The following is a 26,553-nucleotide window of genomic DNA, read 5'->3' on the forward strand; positions in this document are numbered from 1 at the left end:
CCCGGAGAGACCATATTACACCTATTTTGAAACAATTGCACTGGCTGCCGATATGTTTCCGGGCAAAATACAAAGTGCTGGTGATTACCTTTAAAGCCCTGAACAGCTTAGGCCCGAGTTACCTTAGAGAGCGCCTTCTTCTGCGTGATCCCCACCGCACATTAAGGTCAACTGAGGAGGTTCGTCTCCAGTTACCACCAGCTCGTCTGGTGGCGACTCGGAGGCGGGCCTTCTCTATGGCTGCTCCGGGGCTGTGGAATGCGCTCCCTGCGGAAATCCGTAATTTGAATTCGGGAGGAGAGCCCTTAAAACGTATTTGTTTGGCCTGGCTTTCCAGGGTTTTTAAATTTTAACCCGATTTTGGGGCTTTTAATTACTGTAAACTGTTTAATCCTATTTTAAAATATTTTTATATTGTTAATTGCTATATTGTTTTTAATTTGTTTCAGTTTTTGTTTTAGTGGCTTGTTTTAATTGTAAACTGCCCTGAGCCATTTTGGAAGGGCGGTATATAAATCAATTAAATACATAAATAATAATAAATAACCTAGGGCAATTGTGAGGGTGAAATCAATTTTATAGCACCATCTGTATGTATACAAAGTAAAACGCAGGGTAAAAATGTGTGGGACAGTAACAATGAAGCCATATTTTTTTCCTACCCACTTTGAGGCTACTATACTTAAAATTGATTCCTCTCATCTACATATCAGGTATCCACTTTCCTCTGCCAGCCGCAGCAATGACTGAAGGAGAATACGTCCTTTGCAAGTGGCGGGAGCAGTTCTGGCCCGCCAAGGTGAGTGACTGGTGGGGGTGTCTCCCTTCCTCCTTCCGGCACAGCTTCAGCGACTTTTGTGTGGGGCAAGGTCAAAGAGACTTGTAAGAACTTCCGGGTGTGAGTGAGCAAGCACAGAGAAGGGCTGCACACTCTGGCCCCCGAGCTGGTTTTGGACTACAACTCCCATCATCCTTGGCCTCGGGCATCCATAGTCAAGAGTTATGGGAGCTGTAGTCCAAGATCTCTAAGAGGGCTGAAGTTGTGCAACTTTGGCGTGGAGATACGTGTGCCCTGTTGTGAGAATTGCTTGGTGTGTGAAATGAGTTGGCCAGAAATATATTGGGGCTCCTTAAGAAAACTGTGGGGGGAGCAGAGGCCTGGTGGAGTGGGAGGAAATCTCTCTGTAGATATAAGCCTGAGGAAGGGTTTGCATCAGGGGTCCACGGATATGGGAATGGGCCCATCGCTCAGCAGGAGAGCCCGTGCCTGGCATGCAGAAGGCCCCAGGCTCACTCCCTGGCAGCATCTCCAGGTAGGGCTGGGAGAGACGCCTGCCTGGAACCTTGGAGAGCTGTTGCCAGTCAGTGCAGACAATCTTGAGTTAAGTGGACCGAGGGTCTGACTTATGCACAAGGCAGTGTCCTATATTTCTAATCTGCCCCTCCCCTTAAAAAAAAAAAGATTGGAAGGCAGAGGGGATGAGTGGGAATACAGAAATTTAAAATGTTAAAGGAATCTAGGACTCATGTTAGGAATCATTAGGAAGGGGATTGAAAATAAAAATGCTAATATTATCATGCCCTTATACAAAATGATGGTGCGGCCACATCTGGACTATTGCATCCAATTCTGGTCACCACATCTAAAAAAGGACACTGTAGAACTGGGAAAGGTGCAGAAGAGGGCAACCAAGATGACCAGGGGCCTGGAGCACCTTCCTTATGAAGCAAGACTACAACACCTGGGGCTCTTTAGTTTAGAAAAAAGACAACTGCGGGGAGACATGATGGAGGTCTATAAAATCATGCATGGTGTGGAGAAAGTGGAGAGAAAGAAATTCTTCTCCCTCTCACCACACTAGAACCAGGGGTCACTCCATGAAACTGAAGGTTGGGAAATTTAGGAACAACAAGAGGAAGTACTTTTTCCACACAGTGCATAATTAATCTATGGAATTATTTGCCAGGGGATGTGGTGATGGCCACCAGCTTGGATGGCTTTAAAAGGGGCTTAGACAAATTCATGGAGGACAGTCCTATCAATGGCTACTAGTCTAGCTGTGGGCCACCTCCAGCCTCAGAGGCACAATGCCTCTCAATCCCAGTTGCAGGGGAGCAACAGCAAGAGAGAGGGGGCATGCACATCCCTCTTGCCTGTGGGCTCCCCAGAGGCATCTGCTGGGCCACTGCATGAAACAAGATGCTGGACTAGACGGGCCTCCTTGGGCCTGATCCAGCAGAGCTGTTCTTATGAGTGCTGAAAACTGCATGGCTGAGCAGATAACTATATTTTAATATAATTATAATAAAACTATACCCTTATATGACTCCCTGCGTAACTGGAAAGTGTCCCCTAAGGGTATAGTTTTATTATAATTATATTAAAATATATGTATTTCTCTGGATTCTTTTTAGACGCCTTGATATTTTGCTGAATCCATGTAGGGTTTTGTTTTTGCATGTCAGCAGATAGCTGTGCAGCGAAGGATGAAACTCTGCTGACTACACAGTGGTTTGAGTAACTGCCGCCTGTACCATTCGCCTTCCCCGTTCTGAATTCAGGAAGTGCTGGCTAGGCTGAGCTGCATATTAGGCGTCCCTTCGGCTTCCTGAACTGGGCCATGGCCCCCTTCCCTGTGAATTAGTGGACAACAAGGCAACAGTCCCAGATCCTAGCCAGACCCATCAGTTTAAAAACCTCCCCCTTTCCAGTACCTCTCTCATATTCAGGGTGCACAAGATCATGTTGCCAAACTGCATCTTTGTGTGGGTTGTGGAAGTGCCTTGTCTGTCTTCTCTCTCGGCGAGTGGCAGCCAAGCCTCTTCATACAGAGATTTTCTAAAAATAAAACACATTGAATATGCATTCAAAATAGCCAGATGGCTGGGCCCAGCTACCCCGCTCCCAAGTACCTTGTTCATCATCTTCTCTTTTTTTCCCTTTTTTTTTTTTTGACTGTGAGCCCTCTGGGGACAGGGAGCCATTTTGTTTTATTTATATCTATGTAAACTGCTTTGGGAACTTTTGTTGGAAAGTGGTATCTAAATATCCGTCATATAATCATCCTGTTGTTTTTCCTGCTTTCCAACAACAAGAAGCTCTCGAAGCAGTTTCCATAGCAAAAGGTATGTGAAAACCAACCCCCAGCAACAGGGACAGTTGCCTGGCTCAACAGGAGAGAGCCCATACTTGCAAAGGAACATCTTTGCCCGCTTAGCAGGGGTACATAAGGGGCATTGGCGGCGGGACCCTGCAGGGGCACCTCTCTTGCCTGGAAAAACAGCCCCTTTCTCCGCTTCTCCTCCTCTGCCTTTCAGGTCTTGTCCAGAAGACAGCTGTCCAACAGTGATAAAGGGGCCTCCCTCCGTGTCGAAATCTTCTCTCTGAATAAACAGTTAAGTGTTGCTACAGAGCTTTGCGTTGCCTTGAGCTGGCCAAGCAGACTCTGGCCTGGCCAAGGAATCTACAGGGGCTGCCTCTTCCTGCTTGCAGGGTGTCTGGGGTCCTCTTGCCACATTAGGCAGACTTCCCTCCCAACCAAGGTACAAGCCCCACTGAAGATGGAGCTGACGTCTGAGTCAATGTGCCTAGGAGTGCCCTGTCAGCAAGGAGATGTGCCCTTTTTAAAAAACTGCATTCCGTCTGTGTGTCTGCCTCTCCAGTTTAGACAGTGACTTTAAAAGCAGTTGAGAGTCCAAATTCAGCTGCTTTGAGCCAGTTTGGCTTGTGCTTCCCACAGCAGAATGCCAAACCACATCTCTTGCAGTGCAGCTCTGTAAAGAGGAGCAGACGGGAGGCAGTGCAGACTGGGAGACAAATATTTGGGTTTTCTCCTGCTATTTGTGTTTGGATCCCTTAAAGCTGTTGCATTCAAAATAAAGCTGTTGCATTCACCCTGCACCAGGGGTTCTCCAGCGTTGGTCCCACATGTGGCTGGACTTCAGCTCCCGTAACCCCCAGCCACAATGGCCAGAGGTTGTTTGAGAACCTTCTGTCCTACAAAGTTTTTTTGGTGTTTTTCCCCCTCTTAAACAAGGAATATAAAACATGATTTGGGCAGCTGAGAGCCAGATGCCTGATTCTGGAATATGCCTGTTGTACCCATGGCCAGTTCTTCTGTTTAGAGGTTCCATTCCTTGGTTCTGTCTCGGAGGATGCCTTCTTGTCAAGAGATACTGTAGGGCAAGCATTCACAATCTGGGTCATCAAGACTGTCGATGTTGACTACAACTCCCACCACCCCCTGGCTGGTGGGAGTTGTACCTGATGAGAGCTTGCTTGTCTGAGACAACATTCTAGAAGAGGTTGTAAAACCGCCCAGAGACGAAAGCTTGGGGTGGTATACAAATTTGATAAATAAATAAAAGTATTTGGACATTGAAGCATGTAGACCAATGTCATTTTGCCAAGACAAACTTCCACTTGAGAAAGATTTCGAAATGGAGGTGACCATTGTGTGGACTTATTCATTTATGCATCATCTTTTATACTGGGGGGAGCGGGGTTAGGATGCCTCCTTGTTTGAAGGAGGCAATGATCAGACCACTTCTTAAGAAGCCTTCCCTAGATCACTCAGCGATAGATAGTTATGAGCCAGTCTCCCATGGTTGGGCAAGGTGACTGAGAGAGTGGTGGCTAACCAGCTCCAGGCAGTTTGGGAGGAAACCGATTATCTAGACCCATTTCAAACTGGCTTTAGAGCGGGCTATGGGGTTGAGTCTGCCTTGGTCGGCCTGATGGATGACCTTTACCAAGGAATCAGCAGAGAATGTGACTCCGTTGGTTCTTTTGGAACTTTCAGCAGCGTTTGATACCATCGACCATGGTATCCTTCTGAATTGCCTGAGGGAGTTGGGGATAGGAGGCATTGCTTTGCAGTGATTCCGCTCCTATCTCTAAGGCAGATTCCAGATGGTGACGCTTGGTGATGGTTGCTCTTCAAAATGGGAGCTATTATATTATTGTAATATATTATTATTATAGTTTTAATTGTTAATTGAGTTGATGTGTTAAATGATTTTACTCGAAAACCGCCCAGATATGCAAGTTTTGAGTGGTATAGAAATATTTTAAATAAATAAATAAAATATATGGAATCCCTCCAGGCTCTGTTCTGTCACCAATGCTTTTTAAAATCTACATGAAACTGCTGGGTGAGATCATCAGGAGATTTGGTGCAGGGTGTTATCAGTATGCTGATGACACCCAAATGTATTTCTCCTTATCATCATCATCATCATCAGGATCAGGAAATGGCCTTCACTCCCTAAATGCCTGCCTATGGGCAGTAATGAGCTGGATGAGGGATAACAAATTGAAGTTGAATCCAAGCAAGATGGAGTTGCTCATTGTGGGGGATCAGAATTTGAGGGATATTCCTGTGCTGGATGGGGTTACACTCAGAACCCAGAAGGAACAGGTTGGCAGCTTGGGAGTGCTCTTGAATCCAGGCCTCACCCTGGTATCCCAAGTGGAGGCTATGGCCAGGAGCTCTTTCCATCAACTTCAGCTGATTTGACAGCTGCGTCCAGTCCTTGAAGAGAACAATCTCAAAACAGTGGTGCATCAGCTGCTAACCTCCTGGCTTGACTACTGCAATGCACTCTACGTGGGGCTGCCTTTGTACATAGTTTGGAAACTTCAGTTAGTTCAAAATGCAGCAGCAAGACTGGTCTCTGCGGTAACCCAGAGAGACCAAATTGTGTCTGTTCTCAAACAGTTGCATTGGCTGCCAAATACAAAGTGCTCGTCATTACCTTTAAAGCCCTGAACAGCTTGGGTCTGGGCTACCTTAGAGAGCACCTTCCTCTTTATCTTCCCCATTACACATTGAGGTCATCTGGAGAGCAGTGTTCCCTCTAAGGCATACGCTTGTGTGTGTGCTCACAAGTTTTTTGATATCTGCTCAATTAATTTTAGATCCCGCTCAGGTTGTATCAGGAAGGCCTCACTCTGAATGCATGTGCGTGCACTGCCTTGATACTGCCACCCAGAACAAAACTCATTCTGCGCACAGATGAAAAAAAATTAGGGAGAACACTGCTGGAGAGCTCCATCTCCAGTTACCACCAGCATGTCTGGTGGCAACCCGGAACTGGGCCTTCTCTGTAGCTGCTCCTGGCCTGTGGAATGCACTCCCGACAGATATCCATAGTTTGTCGTTGGCCTTCAAGAGAGCCCTAAAGAATTACTTGTTTGGCCTGGCCTTCCAAGGTTTTTAAAGTATTTTAAATTGGTTTTAAATGGCTCTGAACAGATTTAAATTTGTTTTTATATCGTTTTAAGCAGTTTTATGTTGTCGTGCACTGCTCAGAGCTTTTGCATGGGGCGGTATAAACATGGAATAAATGATTACCAATCCCCACATCATGGAGTTTATTATTCCTCCCTTACCATGCATTTGTTTCATTGATATTATTTCCTACTGTTTTGTCTTAGATTGAATCTATTTCCCACTATAGATTTATTGGACCAAGTTTTGCTTGTTCTTTCATCATTTGCTCAGTGGATAATTTGCTTGGGGGACCTTTTGTTCCTCGTTGGTATGTTTTCATAGATACCAGTATGCTTTATCTTCTGGGAGTTGTACTCCCAACATCTTCTGGGGACCCAGTGTTAGGAACCCCTGCTGTAGGGTGTAACTTTTGAAACTTATCTTTGGGAAGAACTATGTGGCAACTTGTTTCCTCCTGCACTCCAAATCACTCCGGGGAGGGCCAGCCGCAGATGCTGGTGACAGCTGGGGCCATTTCCATAGCTGCCTTGCTCTGCTTTTGTGGGAAATCCATTAAATATGAACATTTGAAACCCCTCCTACAGGGAACAGTTTTCCTCCTACAGGGAACAGTTTGCAAGGCTGTTCAGGCTTTCAAGTGGAGAGCTGGTCTTGTGGTAAAGGTAAAGTGTGCCATCAAGTCAATTTCGACTCCTGGCACCCACAGAGCTCTGTGGTTGTCTTTGGTAGAATACAGGAGGGGTTGACCCTTGTCATCTCCTGCACAGCATCAGATGATGCTTTTCAGCATCTTCCTATATCGCTGCTGCCTGATAGAGGTGTTCCCCATAGTCTGGGGGATATACCAGTGGGGATTCGAACCAGCAACCTTCTGCTTGTTAGTCAAGCATCTCCCCGTTGCGCCACTTAAGGTGGTGGTAGCGGGCTTGAATTGTCCCTTTTGCTAAGCAGGGTCTGTCCTGATTGGCATTTGAGTGGGAAGCTACATGCGTGAGCACTGTAAGACATTCCCCCTGTGGAGCATCTGCATGCTTGCATGCAGAAGGTTCCATGTTCCCTCCCTGGCAGCATCTTCAAGATCGGGCTGAGAGAGACTCCTGCCTGCAACCTGGGAGATGCCACTGCCAGTCTGTGAAGACAATACTGAGCTAGATAGACCAATGGCATGATTCAGCAGAAGGCAGCTTCCTCTGTTCCCAAGGCTGCGTGGTCTTCCAGGGTCAATATGGCAGGAAGGAGTCTGCTCCATTCCAAGGTGGGTGGAGGCGTCCATGTGGAAGCTTGCTGCCGCCGAGACTTTCGGCAGCTTTATTGGGACACATGTCCCTAAGCCCCCTTGAAGGCTTAAAACCATGGAGAGGCAGAGTACAATTAAGAACGACGGCCCAAAATGCAGCACTGGCCTGAGGTGTCTGGCCAGTGCTGTCGAACTGTCCACACGTGTGTTCATTGCCTGTTCTGTTCTTGAAGGGCCGACGTGCTCTGTGCGGATACCGAACCCTTGAGCAAGGAGAACATTGAAGCCATCGCCTCTCAGCTAGGTGTGGATTTTAAAAAGTACTTATGGGGTGTGGGTGGCAATGGGGAGCACAAACTGGGCATTATGTCTTGACCGGGATGCCTTTCGCTCTCCTCCTCCCTCCCTGCCTGCCTCGAGCGATGAGAGCAAGCCCCAGCCTTCCAAACTTGGAGCTGCCGCGGGAGGCAAGGATCATCCCACAGTGACATGGTGACTCCCCCCCACATCCGAGAGAGGGGGACTGTGGGCCGCTAGGGAAGGTTGAGCCAACGAGCGCCTGGGTGAAGCGGCTTCTGCTGAGTTGGGACGCTTGGCTGGGCAGCGGGCAAGGACTGGGCCTCCCTCACAGAAAAGGGAGAGGCGGGATTGCCCTGCCCTTGACTGATGGAGGTGCTTGGAGGGGCCCCCGGCAAAACTGGGCCCCTGGTTTTTAAAGGCCCAGGTCGGGTTGCTTCCCTCGCAGGCCATGAGATTGCAGAGCTGGTGGGGTGGCAGGGGCCCCTTCTGCTCCCCACAGATCCTCTGGGAGTGCTGGTAGGTCGCAGAGTGTCTTTCCCAAGGCCCTTTGGGGAAGGAGAAATGGTGGCAGCTGGTCTCCCCAAGGACAGCCTGAGGGAAGGGTCTGAGGGGCAGGCACCCTCCATTTCTGCTCTTGGATAACTTTTTTAGACTACAACTCCCATCATTCCCGGCTGGAGATGATGGGAGTTGCAGTCCCAGAAACAAGGCTGTCCGTTTCGTGCCAGAAGTCCCCATAGGAGAATCTTCACTGGGTTCCAATATCTGAATTACAGTAATCTTACAGACACACACAGAGATGCATTTAGGCCTTGTGGCAGCAAGCATGCATTGTCCCCTTTGCTAAGCAAGGCCTGCCCTGGTTTGCATTTGAATGGGAGACTAGGTTTGTGAGCACTGTTAAGATATTCCCATGAGGGGATGGGGCTGCTTTGGGAAGAACACCTGCCTGCTTGTATGCAAAAGGTTCCAAGTTCCCTCCCTGGCAGCATCTCCAAGAGAGGGCTGAGAGAGGCTCCTGCCTGCAACCTGGTAGAAGCCGCTGCCAGTCTGTGAAGACAATACTGAGCTAGATGGACCAAAGGTCTGACTCTGTATAAGGCAGTTCCTGTGTTCCTATTTTGTATCCACTCCTGTTGGCCCAAAGAGCTGAGGGAGACGCACACCAGGTTTGTGTTGAATCGTACTCATGAGTCTTCCGGCTCTTCTCTTAACAGCTCAGAGCAAGAAGGTCCGCAAGCCCGTGAAAGAGCTGAAGTACCGGAGAGCTCTGCGTATGGCTTTGGACATCCTGACTCTCTCCAAAGAAGATAGCCCTTCCAAAAGGAGAGAGAAGCCAGCTTCCAACAACGTAACCAAAGAGGGGCCTTTATCAATGGCCGTGGCTGGCTGCCAGCAGCTCTCTTCTGAAAAGGACATGCGGAAGAGGAAAAGAGAGGAACAGGCTTCGGATGTACCTACATCATCGCCGGGTGCAGTCCAAGAAAAGTGTAGCCGGTTCCCCAGGGACAAGACGGAAGGCTCTTCCGAACGTAAACCCTCTGCATATGAACTGAGACCCCTTCCAAGCCGCAGGGAGTTGGATACACGAAGCTGTCACACTTCCAGAACCAAGACGCCAGGAACAAAGGACGCCCAGCTCAAAAAGTGGCCCAAAGCCAGCCCCACCAGAAAATCGCCACGTTTCTCAAAGGAGGCCGAGAGGTGCTGTCAGGGTGAAGAAGGGTCTGGTGAGAACAGCAACTTCTCCTTGCCTGGCCCTGAGCACTTGCCTAGGACAAGCACCCCAAACAACCCTCTCCGCAGCTCTTGCACCAGAAAAAATCCAGATGCAAAAACTAGGCTTAAGAAGAATCTGCTGGACTCCCTTGTTGAGTGTGGGTCAGCCAAGCTCCCGGAGACCAGACAGCCTTCCCCAAAGAAACGTAGGAAGGCCTCTGGCAGGAGATACACGGAGGACTCTCAAGGAACCCGCCTAGAACTGTGCGACGTGGCTCAGTCTCCCTCCCAAGGAAAGCCACTCAGGAGTTCCCCCAAAAACTCCAACTGTGGAGCTGCTCTTGAAGAGCCAGTTTTGGAACCTCTGAAAAAGAACCAAAGTGGTCTTGTGAACACAGCCCAGAGCCTCCAGTCTCATGACCTTGAAGATGGAGAAGGTAACCTAACACTGTAGGATGGGTCAACCAGTTCTTGTTAGTTTTTTGTCCTGGTTAACCAAACAACCCTCTGAACTGTTTACATCTCAACATATGCCCATGAAAAACCCACTTATAATGTCAAATTCAAGTAGTTTTCAAGGCGGCAGAGTTTGAATTGGTCTGATCAGTTCTTCCAGTTGTCTAAAACATGTTCTGATCCGTCTGGCTATGGCTTTCTAAAAAGTTAGGTTTTAAGACAAGTGCTGATAGATCTGTAGGGGGTGCATTTTTTTAAAAAAACCCATCACTTGTATCCAGCCTTTCCTGCAGGAAGTCAGGGCCATGGGACTGATTCTTCCTCCCCCTCTTATTCTCATGGCAGCCTGGAGAGGGGGAGAAAGACCAGCCCAAGGTCCACCTCTGAACCTCATGGCCAAGTAGGAATTCCTTCCCTGTTCTGGTTCAGCTTACTGATCCCTGGCACAGTCTTGAAAAATGCATCCCTCTCCTTCTTCCTTGCTAGAGGGTGTTCCTCCAAGGTAGGGAGGAGAGCTGGTGCTTTGGATGGGAGCATGAATTGTCCACTCAGCTGAGCAGGGTCTGCCCTGGTTCCCATTGGATAGGTGACTGACGCCATGTGAAGCTGTTTGCTGCAAGATATTCCCCATAGCTCAGTGGCAGAGGATCTGCCTGCATGTAGAATCCCTGAAAGCATCTCCAGGTGGGGCTGGGAAAGACTTTGGCATGAAGGAGAGGAGAGCTGGTCTTGTGGTAGCAAGCATGACTTGTCCCCATAGCTAAGCAGGGTCTGCCCTGGTTGCATCTGAATGGGAGACTAGATGTGTGAGCACTGGAAGAGATGAAGGAATGAAGCCGCTCTGGGAAGAGCAGAAGGTTTCATGTTCCCTCCCTGGCAGCTTCTCCAAGATAGGGCTGAGAGAGATTCCTGCCTGCAACCTTGGAGAAGCCGCTGCCAGTCTGTGAAGACAATACTGAGCTAGATAGACCAATGGTCTGACTCAGTAAATGGCAGTTTCCTATGTTCCTAAGTCCTGGAGAGCTAGATGGACCAAGGGTCTGACTCAGTATAAGGCAGCTACTCATCTTCACACATGCACAAAAACCAAAGTGTACATTTTCCTTTCAGGGTGATGTGTGTTCTCTCCATGTGCAAATGTAATGTGATCAGTGGCAGGAGCTGGCTAACGAGCTCTGGATAAGATTCCTTCCATCTGCTCTCCTAATGTTGTGAATGAACTAGGGTGTCTAAGATTGGAGTGTCGTCCTTCTTCTCTGCATCAGTCAGTGGAGCAAAGGTCTCGGGCCAAGTCTTGTTGACTGACCTCCAGCTTGTGTTTCCAACTCTTGAGGCCACAGAGGGCTGCTTCCGTGTTTATCAGAGGAAGCTGCCTTCTACCGAGTCAGCCCCTTGGTCCATCTCGCTCAGCATTGGGAGCGGCTTCTCCAAGACCTGGCTTGAGGAGATGGTGGGAGAACCATCTTGCATCTTAAACAAGATGGCCTCACTCCTGTGCTGCACGTCACATCTTCCTTTTTTAAAAAATCAAGGTCTTTCTCTCTTTTCCATGCAGACGTAAACCCTTGAGTAACAGCTCTCGAAGGAAAGGTGGTGCCGTCAATCTAAAAGCGGCATGCAGTGAACAGCTAGGCTGTGGGGAGTCTGGGGGCTGGACCCACCAGGCTCGGACCAGCAGCTAAAAAATCCCAAGGGGGCTTGCTTTAACACAGGGGTAAGGGCCTGGGTTTGAAAAGGAGCGGGGTAGAGAAAAGTTAAGCCATATAAACCAAATATATTATGAGGCGCCGAACTGGCCTGAACTAGCAGATCCTTGTGGCCTCCTCCAGGAGTCAGGGAAGTCTCCATGTGGAGGCTCCCAGTTCTGCCTGACCGATGGAGGACTCCTTCTCTTGGGTGGGTTTTCCCTGGGATGCAGCAGGACGCTCCTGGGAGCAGAGCCCAGCCAATGACTGCACAGGTCTCTGCACTGCTCTGCAGTGCATCCAAGGTCCCGTTTGCAACCCCTTGCTAAGCACACACTGAGGGGAGTTGCAGAGGTAGGCAGTGTGCAGCTCTCCAGATGTTGCTGAACTGCAACTCCCATCAGCCCTGGCCACAACCTGTTACAGCTGGGAGTGATGGGAGTTGTGATTCAGCAACATCTGGAGAGCCACTCGATGCATATTGCTGTGGGCAAGGATTTTGTTACACCCTGAAACTTCAGCATGGTCCGGATTGCTTATAACGGGGGAAATGTGTGCTTATTGCTTCCCTAACAGGGTTAGGACCCACCTCTGAGCTGCCCTTGAGTCCTCCAAGAGAGAGCTCAGTTTTGGGGGATGAAGAGGACGACGAAGAACTTCCCAGTATCCTCCTGAATCAAGGTGAGATTCAGCTTCACGATTCCAAACGCCCACAAAACATGGGCCTCGAGGACCAGAGGACCAGGACTTGACACGAGGCAGATCTCCTGGGAAGGGGAGGGGCATAATGGCAGCAGGAGATAAACCGGGGAGGGTGGGATATGCAGTTATCTGCACCGGCCTGTGTTACAGGGAGGTGTCAGGTCTGAGGGGTTGGGCCAAAAGCTTCATGGACAATGTGGGTTTGGAGGGGGCTTTGGAAGAAACAAGGGAGGGTTGGGCAGCTGTCTGCAAGGGGTTCCAGGAATACGGGGCAGCAAGAAAGGAATGGCAGAGTCATTTAAGGGAGCAGGAAGCCCATGAGCCTCCGGGAGTGTGCCCCAGGCCTCAGGAGCCGTGAGAGAGGAAGCCCATCAGGATTTAAGGAGGTCTGCTGTACGGTTAGAACAACAAGGGAGAGGTGCCTTGTTTTGACAGCAGAGCACCAGACAAAGGTGGAGGGAAGGGAGCCAAGGCGAAGGCCACCAAAGAGGGGAGGAGAGAAGGGGCTACTTGTGGGCCAGAGCTGTTGGCCAATGGAACAGCCCGCTTTGCCCAGCAGTGGGCTCGCCTTCACTGCAGGTTCCCAGACGGAGGCTGAGCAGACACTGGCCAGGACGCTCTAGCTGATTCCTAAACTGAGCAGGGGGGTTGGACTAGATGAGCTCCAGGGTCCCTCCTGACATCCTGGGATTCTCTCGGTTTGGATGCTTCAGGCCCTGCCCATCTATGGGGCAGAGCGACGAACTACCCTGGCAGCCAGTTCCCCCTTGATGCCCCCTTCCAGGTGGGTCCTCTTCTTTTGCATGTTGGGTTTCCAGGGCAGCTCTTCTACTTGACTAAACCTCTCTCTCTCCTCTCTGTGCCTCTTTAGAGCCCTGTTCGATTGAAGCAGGGATGCTGGTTTGGTCCAAGCTCTGGAGATACCCCTATTGGCCAGCAGTGGTAAGACCTCTGCTTTGACTCCTCCTCTCTGTTGCCTTGGTGTCTCCCTCTGCCTCCAAAGAGCTCAGGGTTTGTCTTCCAACAGGTGAAGAGGGTGGAGCGGAAAGCCAAGAGAGCGAGTGTGCTCCCGATAGAAAAAGACCTGGCCAATGAGAAGTCGAAGGGGTAAAGAGCAGCAGATCTGGCGCCGTTTACAGTCCTGGTTTGGGTCATCTTGTGTTTGCTGAAGAGACACACACACACCCCGTTGGCTGCGGGGCTGTGATGTCACAGAATGTTCACGGTCCTCTTAGCTGCTCCCAGGGAAAAGTGACGGAGAGCATAGACCAGGTGTTCTCAAACTTGGGTCCCCAGAGGTGGTTGGAATACAGGTTTGACCTGGCCCAGGGAAAGCGGGATTGCACATAGGGCTTGGCTGGACAATTGCAGCGTTGGACATCTGGCTTGCTTCTCTGCACATGGCAACTGCTAGCCATCCCTCTAGGGTTGCCCTTTGTCCTCCACCCAGAAATCATTCATGAGATTAACCCAGGTTACTCTGGAATCCTGGCCTGGATCAAAGGGAGGGGGCACACACACTTAGCAATAGCAATAGCACTTACATTTATATACTGCTTTATAGCCGGAGCTCTCTAAGCGGTTTACAATGATTTTAGCATATTGCCCCCAACATTCTGGGTACTCATTTTACCGACCTCGGAAGGATGGAAGGCTGAGTCAACCTTGAGCCCCTGGTCAGGATCGAACTTGTAACCTTCTGGTTACAGGGCGGCAGTTTTACCACTGCGCCACCAGGGGCTCATATGCACTTGCACTCTGCTTGCACGGGAAGGAAGGAAGGAAGCCCTGATGGGTGGAAGTTCTGAGGTTATACAATAAAGCAGCCATAGAGTTGGAGACAACCACCGAACCCCATGTCGGAGGGGCCAGGAAATTAGGAAGCTGCCTTCTCCCGAGTCAGACCCTCCTTCTACATAGCCCAGTCTTGACTACTCTGGCTGGCAGCATCTCTCCAGGGCTTCAAGCAGGAGTCTTTCCCAGCCCTACCTGGAGATGCTGCCAGGGAGTGAACCTGGGACCAGTTGCAGGCCAAGCAGAGCTGCAGCCCAGAGTTGTGAAGCTGTCTTGCCATTCTGAAGGAATGTGGTGGGAGGCGATTCTAGTGGATAGCCCTGGAAGTGTGGGATAATGAAGGAAGAGAAAGGGTTTTGCTTCCTCGCCTCTCCTGTTAGGACCCAGGGATTACCCAGTGAGACTGAGGCACAACAAGAAGCTTGGGTGCACCACTTCACATCGAGCGTGGAACTCACTGACACAGAATATGCTGATGGCACTAGCCTAGATGGCTTTAGAAGGGGCTTAAGGTTGTGGGGGAGGCGAGATGAACTGCTGGCTCTCGGTGGCTAAATGGAGCCTCAGTGGCTAGAAGCAGGCTACCTCTGCATCACGGCTGCCGTTGGTCAGCAGCAGGAGAGATGCTCATGAAGCATCTGGTTGGCCACCGTGGAGAGCAGAATGTTGGACCTGATCGCTTTGAATCCCCAGGTCGGCTCTTAACTTCTTTTTCTTTCCTCCTGATGCAGTATCTGTGTCTCTCTGAGAAACCTCAAACACTTTGACTGCGAAGAGAAGCAGGTGCTGATAGTAAGTCAAGTGGCCATTGGACTGGACAAAGCCTTTAACCCACCCTTCCAGGGCTTGGGTGGCATGAAAGGGTTTGCACAACCATCCAGCAAGGTGGGCTAGGCAAAGAACACGACTGGGCCAGGTTTGCCCCAGGAAGCTGGATGGCTGTGCAGAGACCTGACCCGGGGGGGGGGGGTGTCTCCTTTTGAGCTTGGGGTGCTGTTGTAATCTTCCCCGGGCCTTCTGGTTTCTTCTTCACCAAGGAAGGATTGCTCAGTTCTGTTGGGGATGACTGGTGATGCTGTTCCTCTTTTCCTCCTAGGATAAAGCCAGAGAGGAATTCAGCCATGAAATTAACTGGTGCATTGGCTTGATAAAAGACTACAGAATCAAAGTAGGTAAGCAAACGGGCTGGGGGTGGGGGGTCTCTCTTGAGCTTTTCCATGTCTCTAGTGAGTGAGAAGACCTGCATCCACCTTCCTGGGTTGACTTTGCAGCCTCTTCGTGCTCCCCCCGCCTTATTCTGAAGGTGGGAGAGGCCTGTTGAGACAGCAGAGTTGGTGGCAAACTGGGAGACCGCTGGATCTTGCCCACCTCCTCCTGACATCACTCCTTCCGGGCCGACTTCTCTGGCCTGTCTCTGCATGCAGCTGTCCCAAACTTTCCCCTTCCCAAACATGGCATATCTTTACGTGTTGCTGTGTGCCAGAGAAGCTCATGGTGTGCAAAAAAGCCCAAAACCCAACCCAGAAAAGCACACCTTCCTAGGCTGTGTCCCCCTTGGAGAGATCGGCACACTCTTGTTTAGTTCTGCGGGCAGTTTACAGGATAACAGTATTTATGCCGCCTTATTTCAAGGAGATAATTGTTTTGTTGATGCCACTGAAGAAGACCCTCTGAGTGGAGCTGCACCTGGCTGTCCTCGATTCCTTGCCTCTTTCTTGGAAAAGGACACTTGCTTGATCTGAATCCCCTCCGAGAACTTCCATAGTACTCTGGGGGCTTGTTTTATCTTCTCCATTTTATGCTTAGGGATGCTTATTCCCATGGATATGGACTATGGATTCGTAAGAGGTTTTTGAGGTATCTTTTTTTAGCATTTTTGTATTTTAATGTTTTTTGCAAATTCCTTTGAAACTTGTAATACATTTCTATCTCTCACTTGTTGGTTTGGATTCTTGGGTATGCACCTTGATCCACAAGTGTCACCACAAGCTTTAACACACTGCTGTGGAACTGGATTTCTCAGAGGATGGTGAAAGTTGGGTCTGCTGCAAGCCAAATGTGCCACGAATATCTGTGGCTGTGTTCTGTGTCACATGATAGCATTCAAAGTGGTGTGCATAACCCAGCCTGCCTTCCTCTGGCAAAGCAGCCTGTATTTAAGAATTCCTCATCTGGTGTCTTTCAAGACCTTCCCAGGAAGGGGATTCTGCAAAGCTTTAGTTTTATAACCACCTTGGCACTAGGGACTTGCCTGTGTTGCCAAGGGAACTCCTGTACCCATGACAATTCCCGTGCTTTAAATCCATGTTTCCCTTCATGTCAAAGGGAGAGCAATTCATCAGAAGTGCTGTGCCATTTCTTAGATCTCCCTCTTCCAAAGATGTCATTGAACTGAGACCCACTCCTCACTTCTCCCTCTAGGTCTCCACTGCTTCACGGGATCCTTCCTGGAGTATTATGCCAGTGACATGAGTAAGTACTCGTTGAGGATCAAGCTTGGTTGTGCTCTCCTTGGATGAAGGGCCAGGTTTTTAAAATGCCTGGGAGTCCAGTGGAACTGGCCACTTCTAGAAGCCCGTGGCTTTAAAAAATGGGCATGATCCATGTTTTCACTGCTGCAGAAATAGGCTGCGGCTATGTGTATTTTACTGCAAATTGGTGAATGTCCATCTGTAAGTGGTGGGGGGTTGTGTGTGTGATCCATGTAGTGAATGCTTTATTAAAAATATACCTAAATGTCTTGAAACCTTTCCAGTGGCTTTGCATGGGGGCTCCCAATGGAGGGTACTACTGCGCCATCGGGTCGATGTCGACTCCTGGCGCCCACAGAGCCCTGTGGTTGTCTTTGGTAGAATACAGGAGGGGTTTCCCAGTGCCATCTCCTCCCACACAGTATGAGATGATGATGCCTCTCAGCATCTTCCTCTATCGTTGCTGCCCAATAGAGCCGTTCCCCATTGTCTGGAAAATACACCAGCGGGGATTGGAACCGGCAACCTCGAGCTTGCTAGTCAAGTCATTTCCATGCTGCGCCATTGGGTGGCTTAAGGTACCACGACCCCAGGGGTATTTGAAGGGCTCAGAGCCCTCCTGCCACCCCATGCTACAGCTGAGGGTCTCCAGCGTGAAGTCGACATGTCCTCAGTGATGTGTCTGCTGCAGAAGGGGAGGCTGAGGGTGGACTGGCTCTGTACCGAAGCTCAGCCATACCCCTCCCCTCAGCCTGGGTGACGGGCTTCAGAACACTAGCAATGGGGTACAGTTTCAACAAGAGGACATATGAGTAGCTCATTCTGGATGTAAGCTGGTGACTGGAGTGTCCTGTTGGGAACCTGTCTTGGCACATGAAGCACAGCTGCATTAGAATGTTCTTTCCTGTGTTGAAAGAGCTACACTGGCTGCCGATTCGTTTCCGGGCAAAATGCAAGGTGCTGGTCATTGCCTATAAAGCCCTAAACAGCTTAGGCCCTGGGTATTTAGGAGAACGTCTTCTTCACCATGAGCCCCACTGCCTGCTAAGATCATCTGGAGAGGTTCATCTGAGGTTGCCGCCAACTCATTTGGCAGCTACTCAGGAACGGGCCTTCTCGGTTGCTGCCCCTGGACTTTGGAATGTGCTCCCTGCTGAAATAAGAGCCTCCCCATCTCTGGCAACTTCTTAAAAGGCAATCAAGACTCATTTATTCACCCAGGCTTTTAGTTAGATTTATGGTTTTAAATTTTTAATGTTGGTGTTAAATGATTTTAATTGTTTTGTTAATTTAGTTTGATTTTAATTGTTTTGTTTTTTGTTTTGATGTAAACCACCCTGAGCCAAGAAGGGCGGTATATAAATCAAATAAATAACTGCAGAAGAAACTCCTTGAAAGTGTGTTTTGCACATGACCTGTGATGGTGAGAACAGGTGACCCTGCCAGTCTGGCTTCCTCTTTCCAGGCTACCCAGTGAGAAAAGAGGCCCAGTGGCAACTCTCCCAGATGGCCTTCCCCAGAATAGAGATGGACCTGAAAGGATCTCTCTCGGGGGAGACACCCCCTAAGCCCACTAAGAAGGTTCTTCCCGACCGGATGCGGGCGGCCAGGGACAAGGCCAATGAGAAGATCGTGAAGTTCATTGTGAAGGCCAAGGGGGCGGAAGAGCACCTGAAGGCCATCCTAAAGAGCAAGAAGCCGTCTCGGTGGCTGAAGCAGTTCCTCAATGCCCCTCCTTACGTGACCTCCATCGAGACATACCTGGAGGATGATAGCCAGCAGGACCTTGTGTTCAACTACTTGCGCGAGGTCTACCAGAAAGTCAGTGCCAAGATGCTCCGGCTGCGAAACGGAGACAGCATCCAATTCATCTTGGATGTCCTCTTTCCAGAGGTACGTCCTACCAGCAGTTCTTGAGAAGGCGATTGCCCAGCTCTGCCTACCCCTGGGGACTGTTGTCTGACTCTGGTTTCCAAACTAGGATGCAAAACTGGAGTTTAATCTGGTTCACATCCTGAGTTGCGAACCATAACTTGTAGAGAGGGAGACGAAGATGCCATAAGAACGTGGCCTAGTCTTTGTGTGAAGGGACAGCATAAGGTTAGAGGATTTAGAATTATTCTCTGCCCGTTTGTGTAACTTTCTAGGGCTGATCATTTGTCATGGTCATCCTTGCATCCAGAGAATGGAGAATCCCGATTTCCCAGGGCTCCCGGTTTTGTGGAGGAAGCCACACGTGTGCAACCAACTCGAATCTGTGAAATTGATGGTACTTGTCTGTCTCCATTCAATCAGGAGCCCTGGGAAATCGGGAATTCCCATTGGCATGGAGGCTCTCTGCATGCACACAGACTGATGCCCTGTGCTCTGTCCACCACGGTGGGTGGACAGAGGAACGAAGCATGCTTTGGTGCCAGTACATCCATTCTCTCCCACCTTAATATTCCCAGTTTGTTCTCCTAGTGTGACAGATTACCTTAAATGCAGTCTCTGTGCCACTGTCTCTTTCTCCTCCCAGGCAATCATATATGCCATTTCAGCCGTGGATCGGATAGACTACAAGAAAGCAGAAGAAAAATACATCAGAGGGCCTTTGGTCAGCCAGAGGTGCGTATTTTAATTGGACTAGCTCCTGGCCCACGGTATTCTCAGGAGAATGTTGCATAAGACACGAGGCCCTGCCCCAAAACGTTCATTGGCCCCCCCTTGCACTAGAGACCTGTGACCCTTCAGTGCCTGTATTGCCACCAGCCGATGTGCAACAGGTTGTTTGGGATACGCAGGCAATAGGCTCAAACCAGTGTTGAATGCTAGCAGAGGTTTTATTAAGCAAAGCTCTGTAATAGTTTAAAGAGGATTACAGATGAAATGAAACTCAGTAATAAGTCAAAAGAGAACCATAGAATAAAGAGAAGATTACAGATTAAAGAACAGTCATACATCCCTGACCCCTGCTGGGGACCTTGTCCGTGGGAAGTCCACTCAAACAGACAGAACGACCCTCAGTGCCTCTTCTGGTGTGCAGCGTCAGCCATGGCTTCCTCGACCTACACAGAACGCCCAAGTTAGGGTGTCTGTGTGCCTTTTTTATCCCTTTGTATAGTCCTTGGAAAAGGCTGTAGGCCCCCTCCCCATCAATCATGCGTGTGTAAAGTTGAGCAGGTCATTCCTTTCATCTAACAGGAAAAGAAGGGAGTGATAGGCCTCCTTATCAGCAAGTGTGTGATTGGATGCCAAGCAGAGGCGTAACTAGGGAAAACAGCACCCGGGGCAAGCACTGAAATTGGGGCCCCCCCCACCCGCCACACTCCCCCCACCCAGCCGCCCCCGGAAATATGGAAATGTGTCACAGCCATAGTCAAATGTGGGTCGTGGGCTGCATCCGTGCAAGTATACTGGGACAGGAAAAAGGAAACATGAGGCTACAAGGCTCTTTAGAAATATATATATTTTAAAGAAATGTCTTGCACACCAACAGCCTAAGTTTGCAGTCCTCATGGCCAGAAAATAAATGCTTTTAAACATAGTAATAGGTTTGGTGTCCCAAAATGGAAAAGACAAGACAGGTATTCTAGTCTTTTCCATCATAGATATTCTAGTCTATTCAAGATTTATGCTTATATTATAATAGAGACTTAAATTATAATAGACATATATATTCTAGTCTATCATAGATATTCTATGTTTATTAATTCTATAATAATGTCTATTTGTAGCACACTTTACGTTGGTTGTATTCCTGGGAAACTCAATGGCCACATTCAGCCACCATTATTTGAGCCATGATCTCCCCTCCTCTTTCTGCTTCCCTCTCATACACAGTCTTAATAAATAACCTCCTGGTTTAATTAAATCACCGTTTGCCTATGCACCTGAACAGCAAAACTGAGGTTTGGGCCCTTCATATACCAGAATTGCAAACCACACTGTGTGATCCTAGTTTGGAGGGCTTACTCAGCAGTTTATTGGATGTAAGCTGTGAATATGCATGCATCCAATTGGATTGAACGTAAGGGCAAGTTATGGTTTGATTACGTAGGAAGCTGTCTACAGAGTCAGATACTGGTCCACCTAGCTCACTATTGCCCACACTGACTGGCAGCAGCTCTCCAAGGTTTCAGGCAGGAGTTTCTCCCAGCCCTACCTGGAGGTAGGGATTGAACCTGGGATCTTCTGCATGTTATTTGCAATTACATCTGACTTGCTTGAAATAAATACACATAAATAAATACCCCCCAACATACATCTGACTTGCTTGAAATAAAAACACAGGCAAATCAAAAAGATCATGAATAAGTAGGGGTGAGATTTTTCTTTGCTTTAAAAAAGCCTTCCCAATTTCCTCTTATTTTTAAAACTCTCTCAAAGGAAAATATAAGTTTAATATGTAAAACAAAATACACATTGAATGAAAAACCGTGATTAACTTTTTAAAAACTATTAAGTATGTAATTAGAAGGATTCCATTACATTAAGATACCAATTTCTTTAAAGCCAGAAATAATACCTACTGAAACTTTAATTATTTAAACAAGGAGAGAAAAAGGCATGTTATCTTCCCTAACAAAGATTAAAATCAATTTAATTGGTTCTCCACTGCCTTGACATGATTCTCACTGTGAGTCAAGCAACCAAAAAGGGAAATTAATATCGCAGCTGTTAATCAAGTGATATTTGTGCACTCTATCTTATTAAAGCTACAGGGGCAGAAAGAAAAACTTCCCATTGCTACTTTTTGGACCAATTTGTTCACACTGTATTAAATGGGATTTCCCCCCCTTCAAAAATATAGATGCTGTACTTATGTTTTGGAGACAGAATATCTACAATATGCACAAGGCACAAATGAACAAGGCTGAAAATGTTGTAGACTGTATGTTGCTAATAAAAATCTGCTATAAAGAATAAACCTAGTATTAATCCAGACAGACTGAACATTATTCAAAAATTATATTAAGGAGTTCCAAATTAAATTTGCCACCCCACCCGCCCATGCTAAGGGATGAGCCAGAAGTTGTAATTATTAGCAGAGCTGCAAAGATCTTGTGTACTAGTACTACTAGTTTCCTTTTGCAATCCCACCTCTGCAAAAGAAAACTCATGCATGCAAGCCAGGAGAGAGACTTGTGGTTCCACTTGCACGATTCCCCAGAAACACAATGCAAGCCAGGAACTCACACAATGCAAGCCAGGAGAGCGCCACTGGCTCCACTTGCAGGCAGCTACCCTCAGTTTGGGGGGGGGGGGGGAGCCTGCTATGCAAAGCACAGAAGAGCTAAAAGGAGGAGGTTATGCAAGGGAGTCGGGACATTCTATGCAAAGCACAGAAGAGCTAAAAGGAGGAGGTTATGCAAGGGAGTCGGGACATTCTATGCAAAGCACAGAAGAGCTAAAAGGAGGACGTTATGCAAGGGAGTCGGGGCATTCTCTCACACACAACACACACGGGGGAGAGAGAGATTTGAGCAATGAAACTTACTTTGTTAATGCAGAAGCAGAAGAATAAAATGCAGCCAGAGGGCAGTGTGGTGGGCAAACGGCAGGCAGGCCGAGTCAGAGAAGGTCCCCAGCAGCAGCTGCGCTCTCAACTAAACCAAGCTACTCCGCTCCACTCCTCGTGCGCGCAGCAAGCAGGGAGGGAGGAACTGAGACAACCAGCATGGTCGGCATGTGTTCTCCGGCAGCCAATGGGAGCTCCCGCCCGCCGGAGAGCTCCGTAATGAGAAAAAAAATCACAAAAAAATTCTTTTTTGCCAAAGGCAGGGGATTGGTGGGGGCACTTTTTGGCGCCCCCTGCCAAGTGGCGCCTGGGGCACGTGCCCCCCCTGCCCCCCCTATCGTTACGCCCCTGATGCTAAGTGCATTCCAACCCTGGGCACAGCCTGATTCATCTTCCCTAGATGTTTGGGGAAGCACTATCTGTGTGTTGGGCAATGCCTCTGATCCTTCCTAATTATTTTGGGGAATATCGCCGGGGTCTAGCTGTACTACTCGGCCAGGTATAAACATCCCGTCAGTGTCGTTCATAGTTCATGCCTTCCAGGAAAAGCCCAAGGAGAAAGGCCTAGAAAGGCCTCCTAAGCAATATATGCAGAAATGTCTAACTATAAGCAATATATCATGTGTAGAGGGCAGAAATGGACGACACCACTAAACTCCTCGCCAATCTTCTGCGGTGCCACTACAGTGCCTCACTGCCATGGCCTCCCCGCCAAGGAAGCCTGTGAATTGTAGTTTAGGGAGGGTGCTGACAGTGTCTGGTTGGAGACCGCTCACATTCCGCCCCTGGAACTACAGTTCCCAGGGTTCTCTGGGAACAGCAGACTTAAACCCCTGTAGTGTGGGCATCTTCCGACATTCCTTGCCCGTGCTTGACACTGAAATGTATGAGGGCCGTACCTGTGCAGGAGTACTTTCAAACAGGAGTGTGCCTGAAGCGGTTCTATTCACAGGTCACTGGACTTGTTCAAAAGACCGGCACTCAAGCTGCTTCAAAGGTTTGTGTGTTTGCTGGGGGGAGGGGGGGGTAGCTTTACTGCACGGGGAGGGTGTCCTTACCTCCCTTACAGTGTTCCCCCCTCCGGCGCTGCTTCCAAAACCTCTGTCGCAGGGCAGCTATATAGCCTCTTGCTGCCCCAGTCAGCATCAGACAGGAAGTGGCCAGCGTGCATGAACTGCTTTCCTACTGCGTGGAACTTCCATGCTCAGCAGCAGTATGCCTCTGAAGACCAGTTGCAGGAGGCCAACCAACCAACAGGGAAGGACTATTGCCCTGTGACTGTTCCCTAGTGCACCTTTTTTGAGGCTCCCACTGTTTCTACATTGGTACCCTCTGTCCTGTCAAAAGGCGGGCCTTCTCTGTGGCTGTTTCTGGGCTGTGGAATGCACTCCCGGCAGAAATCTGCAATCTGAGTTCATTATTGGCCTTCAGGAGAGCCCTTAAGACCTCTCTGTTTGGCCTGGCCTTCCAGGGTTTTTAAATTGTTTTTAGATCGTAAAGGTTTGGCCTGGTTTTCCAGGATGTACAAACTGTTTTAATTGTTTTTATAATGGTGTTTATGTTGTTTTTACAGTTTTTGATTTTAACAGTTAATTGACTTTAGTTTTGTTTTAATGTTTCCCTGAACCATTTTTGGAAAGGCGGTATAGAAATCAAATAAATGAATAAATAAAACTGCTAATGCATCACATACAAGTGGAAAGGACATGTTTTACCTGCTTCTCAGAAGTATGCCTGGGTTTCAGCAGTGCCCTATTAGATAAGCTAGTAGTAACACAAGTCACTGACAAACCTATCCCCTCCGGGCTGTAGGTATTCCTCCCTGGAGTCCCCTCTGCCTTGTCTGGATTCAACTTTTGGCTTCTCAGGTTCACTGAACATTGCTGCCCCACTCAGTCCTGTCTCTGTGGGTGTATAGACTACAAACTTTGCTTGCTTGCTTCCTCTCTCTCTCTCTCTCTCTCTCTCTCTCTCTCTCTATGTAAGCTGGAAGGAGCTGAGTTCTGCACTCTGATCCACACTCTGCGCATTTTTGTGTCCGCTCAGAGTGATGAAACATGTTCCAGCTGCTGCATTGAAGAGGTCAAGGCTCTCTCATGCAGTATCAGTGTTTGGGTGAAGATAATGGAAATGTCTCACTGCTGAACTAGCTTCTCCTTTTAGTGTGTCTTTAAAAAGCAGAAGTCTCTCCTGAAGGGTTTTCTAATGCATCTGTTTCCTTTCTTCCTTCAGGGAAAGAGAAATATTTGAAGAAGAAATCTTGGAAAAGAAGAGGAAGCAGCACCTCCAGGAGTCTTATGCGGAAGACAGCTTGTAAAGTTGGCCACTGTAACGGTGTCCAAGTTGGCACAGACCTGGTGTGTGTACAGAACAGAAATGGAAAGCAATTATTTTGTATAGATAATGAACTTCTATTTTTTAAAATAGATATATATTTTAAAAAGCTTCAGTATAAATATGTAACCTTCTCCCTGCTTAGCCTTTATCCTCTTCATCCCGATTGCCCTTTGCACTGCATTTCTTGTGGGAGTAAAGTCCTGGAGCTGCTGCTCTGTAAGAATCACCCCAGTGAAAGGGGGCTTCGGAATCCCAGATCTGTGAGTCGGAGGGTGGGGGCAGTGGTGGTTTGCGAGCACGTCTGTTTCCCAGGCTATCCGCCCTGTACTCCCACACCCCCACCAACTGGCCAAAAGGTATAGTAGGTTTTTGAATCAATCCCAGAAACATGCTGAACCTGTTTGACTGGAAGTTAAAGTAGACTGAGTGTACGCATTGTGAACAGCCAACTATATATTTTTTTTAGCAACATCTTGGCAATGAGCCGTTGTCCGTCTCTGGCCTTGCCAAATCCAGAATCGCACTTCTCCAAACACTATGCTGTTGATACACAGTGACTCCTGCCTCATTTGCAAACCTCTTAACAGCATGGGATAGAGAGGTGTCTTTTCCCACAGCAAGAAACAACCTCTTTCAGGCACATGTTGACCTCGAATCCTAGAATGAATTTTTCTTTTTAAAAAAAAATACAGAGATTTGCAGGAGCTAAAATTTCCAATGTTTCTGAATTGCATCAACTCCCCGCTAAACTTCTCGCTTTGTACAACTTTTTTTTACTTAATAAACTATCATATAAATTGGTCCTACCTGAATCTGGTTTCGTGGTCTGTTTCGTACTCTGATAGAGGAAAATGTTGGCAATGCTTTTTTCTTTGGGGTGTGTGGAGGGTGTTGTGCATTCCCAGTCCATAAAAAGCAAGACCTTATTGAAACAAGGCAATTATCTTAATTTTTAAGTGCTCAACCCTTCAGGTTTAAAGGGCAGAAGTGACCTTCGGACAAGGTCAGAGGCAAAAGTGACCACCCAGAGCTAGTTGGGGGCGAGAGCTTGCGAGAGGTGTGGTAATAACTTGAGGACTCCAATGTTTTTAATAGCTAGTATATAGGAAGTTGCCTTCTACTGAATCAGACATCAGAACAGCCCTGCCGGATCAGGCCCAAGGAGGCCCATCCAGTCCAGCATCCTGTTTCCCACAGTGGCCCACCAGATGCCTCTGAGAAGTCCACAGGCAAGAGGTATGAGCATGCCCTCTCTCCTGCTGCTGCTCCCCTGCAACTGGTATTAAGAGGCATCCTGCCTCTGAGGCTGGAGGTGGCGTATAGCTCAGAGCTGTCTTCTCTGACTGGAAGCATCTCTTCAAGGTTTCAAGCAGGAAACTTTCCCAGGCCTACCTGGAGATGCTGCCAGAAACTGAACCTGGGACCTTCTGCATACAAAGCAAATGCTCTAGCTAGCCCTAATCTATGGCCCTATCTTCTTATAGCAAACTTCATTTTCTATAACTGACTTGCCACTTTACTGCGACACAAATTACATTTGACATTTAGCACAGGGCCTTCCCCGCCTTCTTAATTAGCAATAGTGTGAATTTATCCAAATGTGATGACCCCCAGCATAAGACAGCCCTTCTGGATAAGGCCCATCTAGTCCAGCATCCTCTTTCCCGCAGTGGCCTACCAGATGCCTCTGAGAAGCCCACAGGCAGGAGGACTGACTGACAGTCTGTGCCTGCCCCCTCTCCTGCTGCTGTTGCTCCCCTGCAACTGGTATTGAGAGGTATCGTGCCTCTGAGGCTGGAGGTGGCCTGTAGCCCTCAGACTAGTAGCCGTGGATAGACCTCTCCTTCATGAATTTATCCAAACCGCTTTTATAGCCATCCAAGCTAGTGGCCATCACTGCATCCCATGGCAAAGAATTTGTCTTGTGTGAAAAGGTACTTCCTTTTGTCGTCAATTTCTTGGCAATCCATTTCATGGGATGACCCCTCATTCTAGTGTTATGCAAGAGGGAGAAAAATTTCTCTCTCCACCCCATACATAATATTATAGACCTCTATCTGTTTTAGATTTCACTACCCTACATAGTTTGGTGTTGTCTTCAAATTTGGCCACCTCA

General features: G+C 48.5%; 1 protein-coding gene and 1 long non-coding RNA gene across 8 annotated transcripts in view; one reads left to right on the plus strand and one right to left on the minus strand.

Annotated features, from left to right (window-relative positions):
- Nucleotides 1-25,249, plus strand: part of PWWP3A (PWWP domain containing 3A, DNA repair factor) — a 36,840-nt gene extending 11,591 nt beyond the window's left edge. For 2 of the 5 annotated variants that reach the window (XM_053289579.1, XM_053289578.1), the window contains exons 3-15: nt 714-799; nt 3,319-3,395; nt 7,707-7,777; nt 8,991-9,929; nt 12,210-12,314; nt 13,207-13,277; nt 13,363-13,442; nt 14,861-14,921; nt 15,226-15,301; nt 16,551-16,601; nt 18,066-18,493; nt 19,119-19,207; nt 24,333-25,249. In XM_053289579.1, coding sequence (XP_053145554.1) covers nt 743-799; nt 3,319-3,395; nt 7,707-7,777; nt 8,991-9,929; nt 12,210-12,314; nt 13,207-13,277; nt 13,363-13,442; nt 14,861-14,921; nt 15,226-15,301; nt 16,551-16,601; nt 18,066-18,493; nt 19,119-19,207; nt 24,333-24,417 — 2,190 coding nt within the window. In that variant the 5' untranslated portion in view covers nt 714-742 and the 3' untranslated portion in view covers nt 24,418-25,249. Of the gene's footprint in view, nt 1-713; nt 800-3,318; nt 3,396-7,706; nt 7,778-8,990; nt 9,930-12,209; nt 12,315-13,206; nt 13,278-13,362; nt 13,443-14,860; nt 14,922-15,225; nt 15,302-16,550; nt 16,602-18,065; nt 18,494-19,118; nt 19,208-24,332 lie in introns of those variants that run through there. The other 3 variants (XM_053289580.1, XM_053289582.1, XM_053289581.1) reach the window with 3 other exon arrangements.
- LOC128342355 (uncharacterized) lies at nt 262-24,338 on the minus strand. 3 transcript variants are annotated; one of them, XR_008314920.1, is made up of 4 exons: nt 22,080-23,526; nt 19,077-19,156; nt 2,716-2,839; nt 262-852 (listed from the first exon to the last, which is right to left on the minus strand). It is a non-coding gene; the product is annotated as an uncharacterized LOC128342355 (long non-coding RNA). The 3 variants fall into 3 exon arrangements; XR_008314921.1 differs by lacking the exon at nt 22,080-23,526 and adding an exon at nt 23,816-24,338 and having other exon boundaries at nt 262-2,839; XR_008314919.1 differs by having other exon boundaries at nt 262-2,839.
- Nucleotides 25,250-26,553: the final 1,304 nt, after the last annotated feature.

Source organism: Hemicordylus capensis, chromosome 2 (genome assembly GCF_027244095.1).
Source record: "Hemicordylus capensis ecotype Gifberg chromosome 2, rHemCap1.1.pri, whole genome shotgun sequence".
Classification (NCBI taxonomy): Eukaryota; Metazoa; Chordata; class Lepidosauria; order Squamata; family Cordylidae; genus Hemicordylus; species Hemicordylus capensis.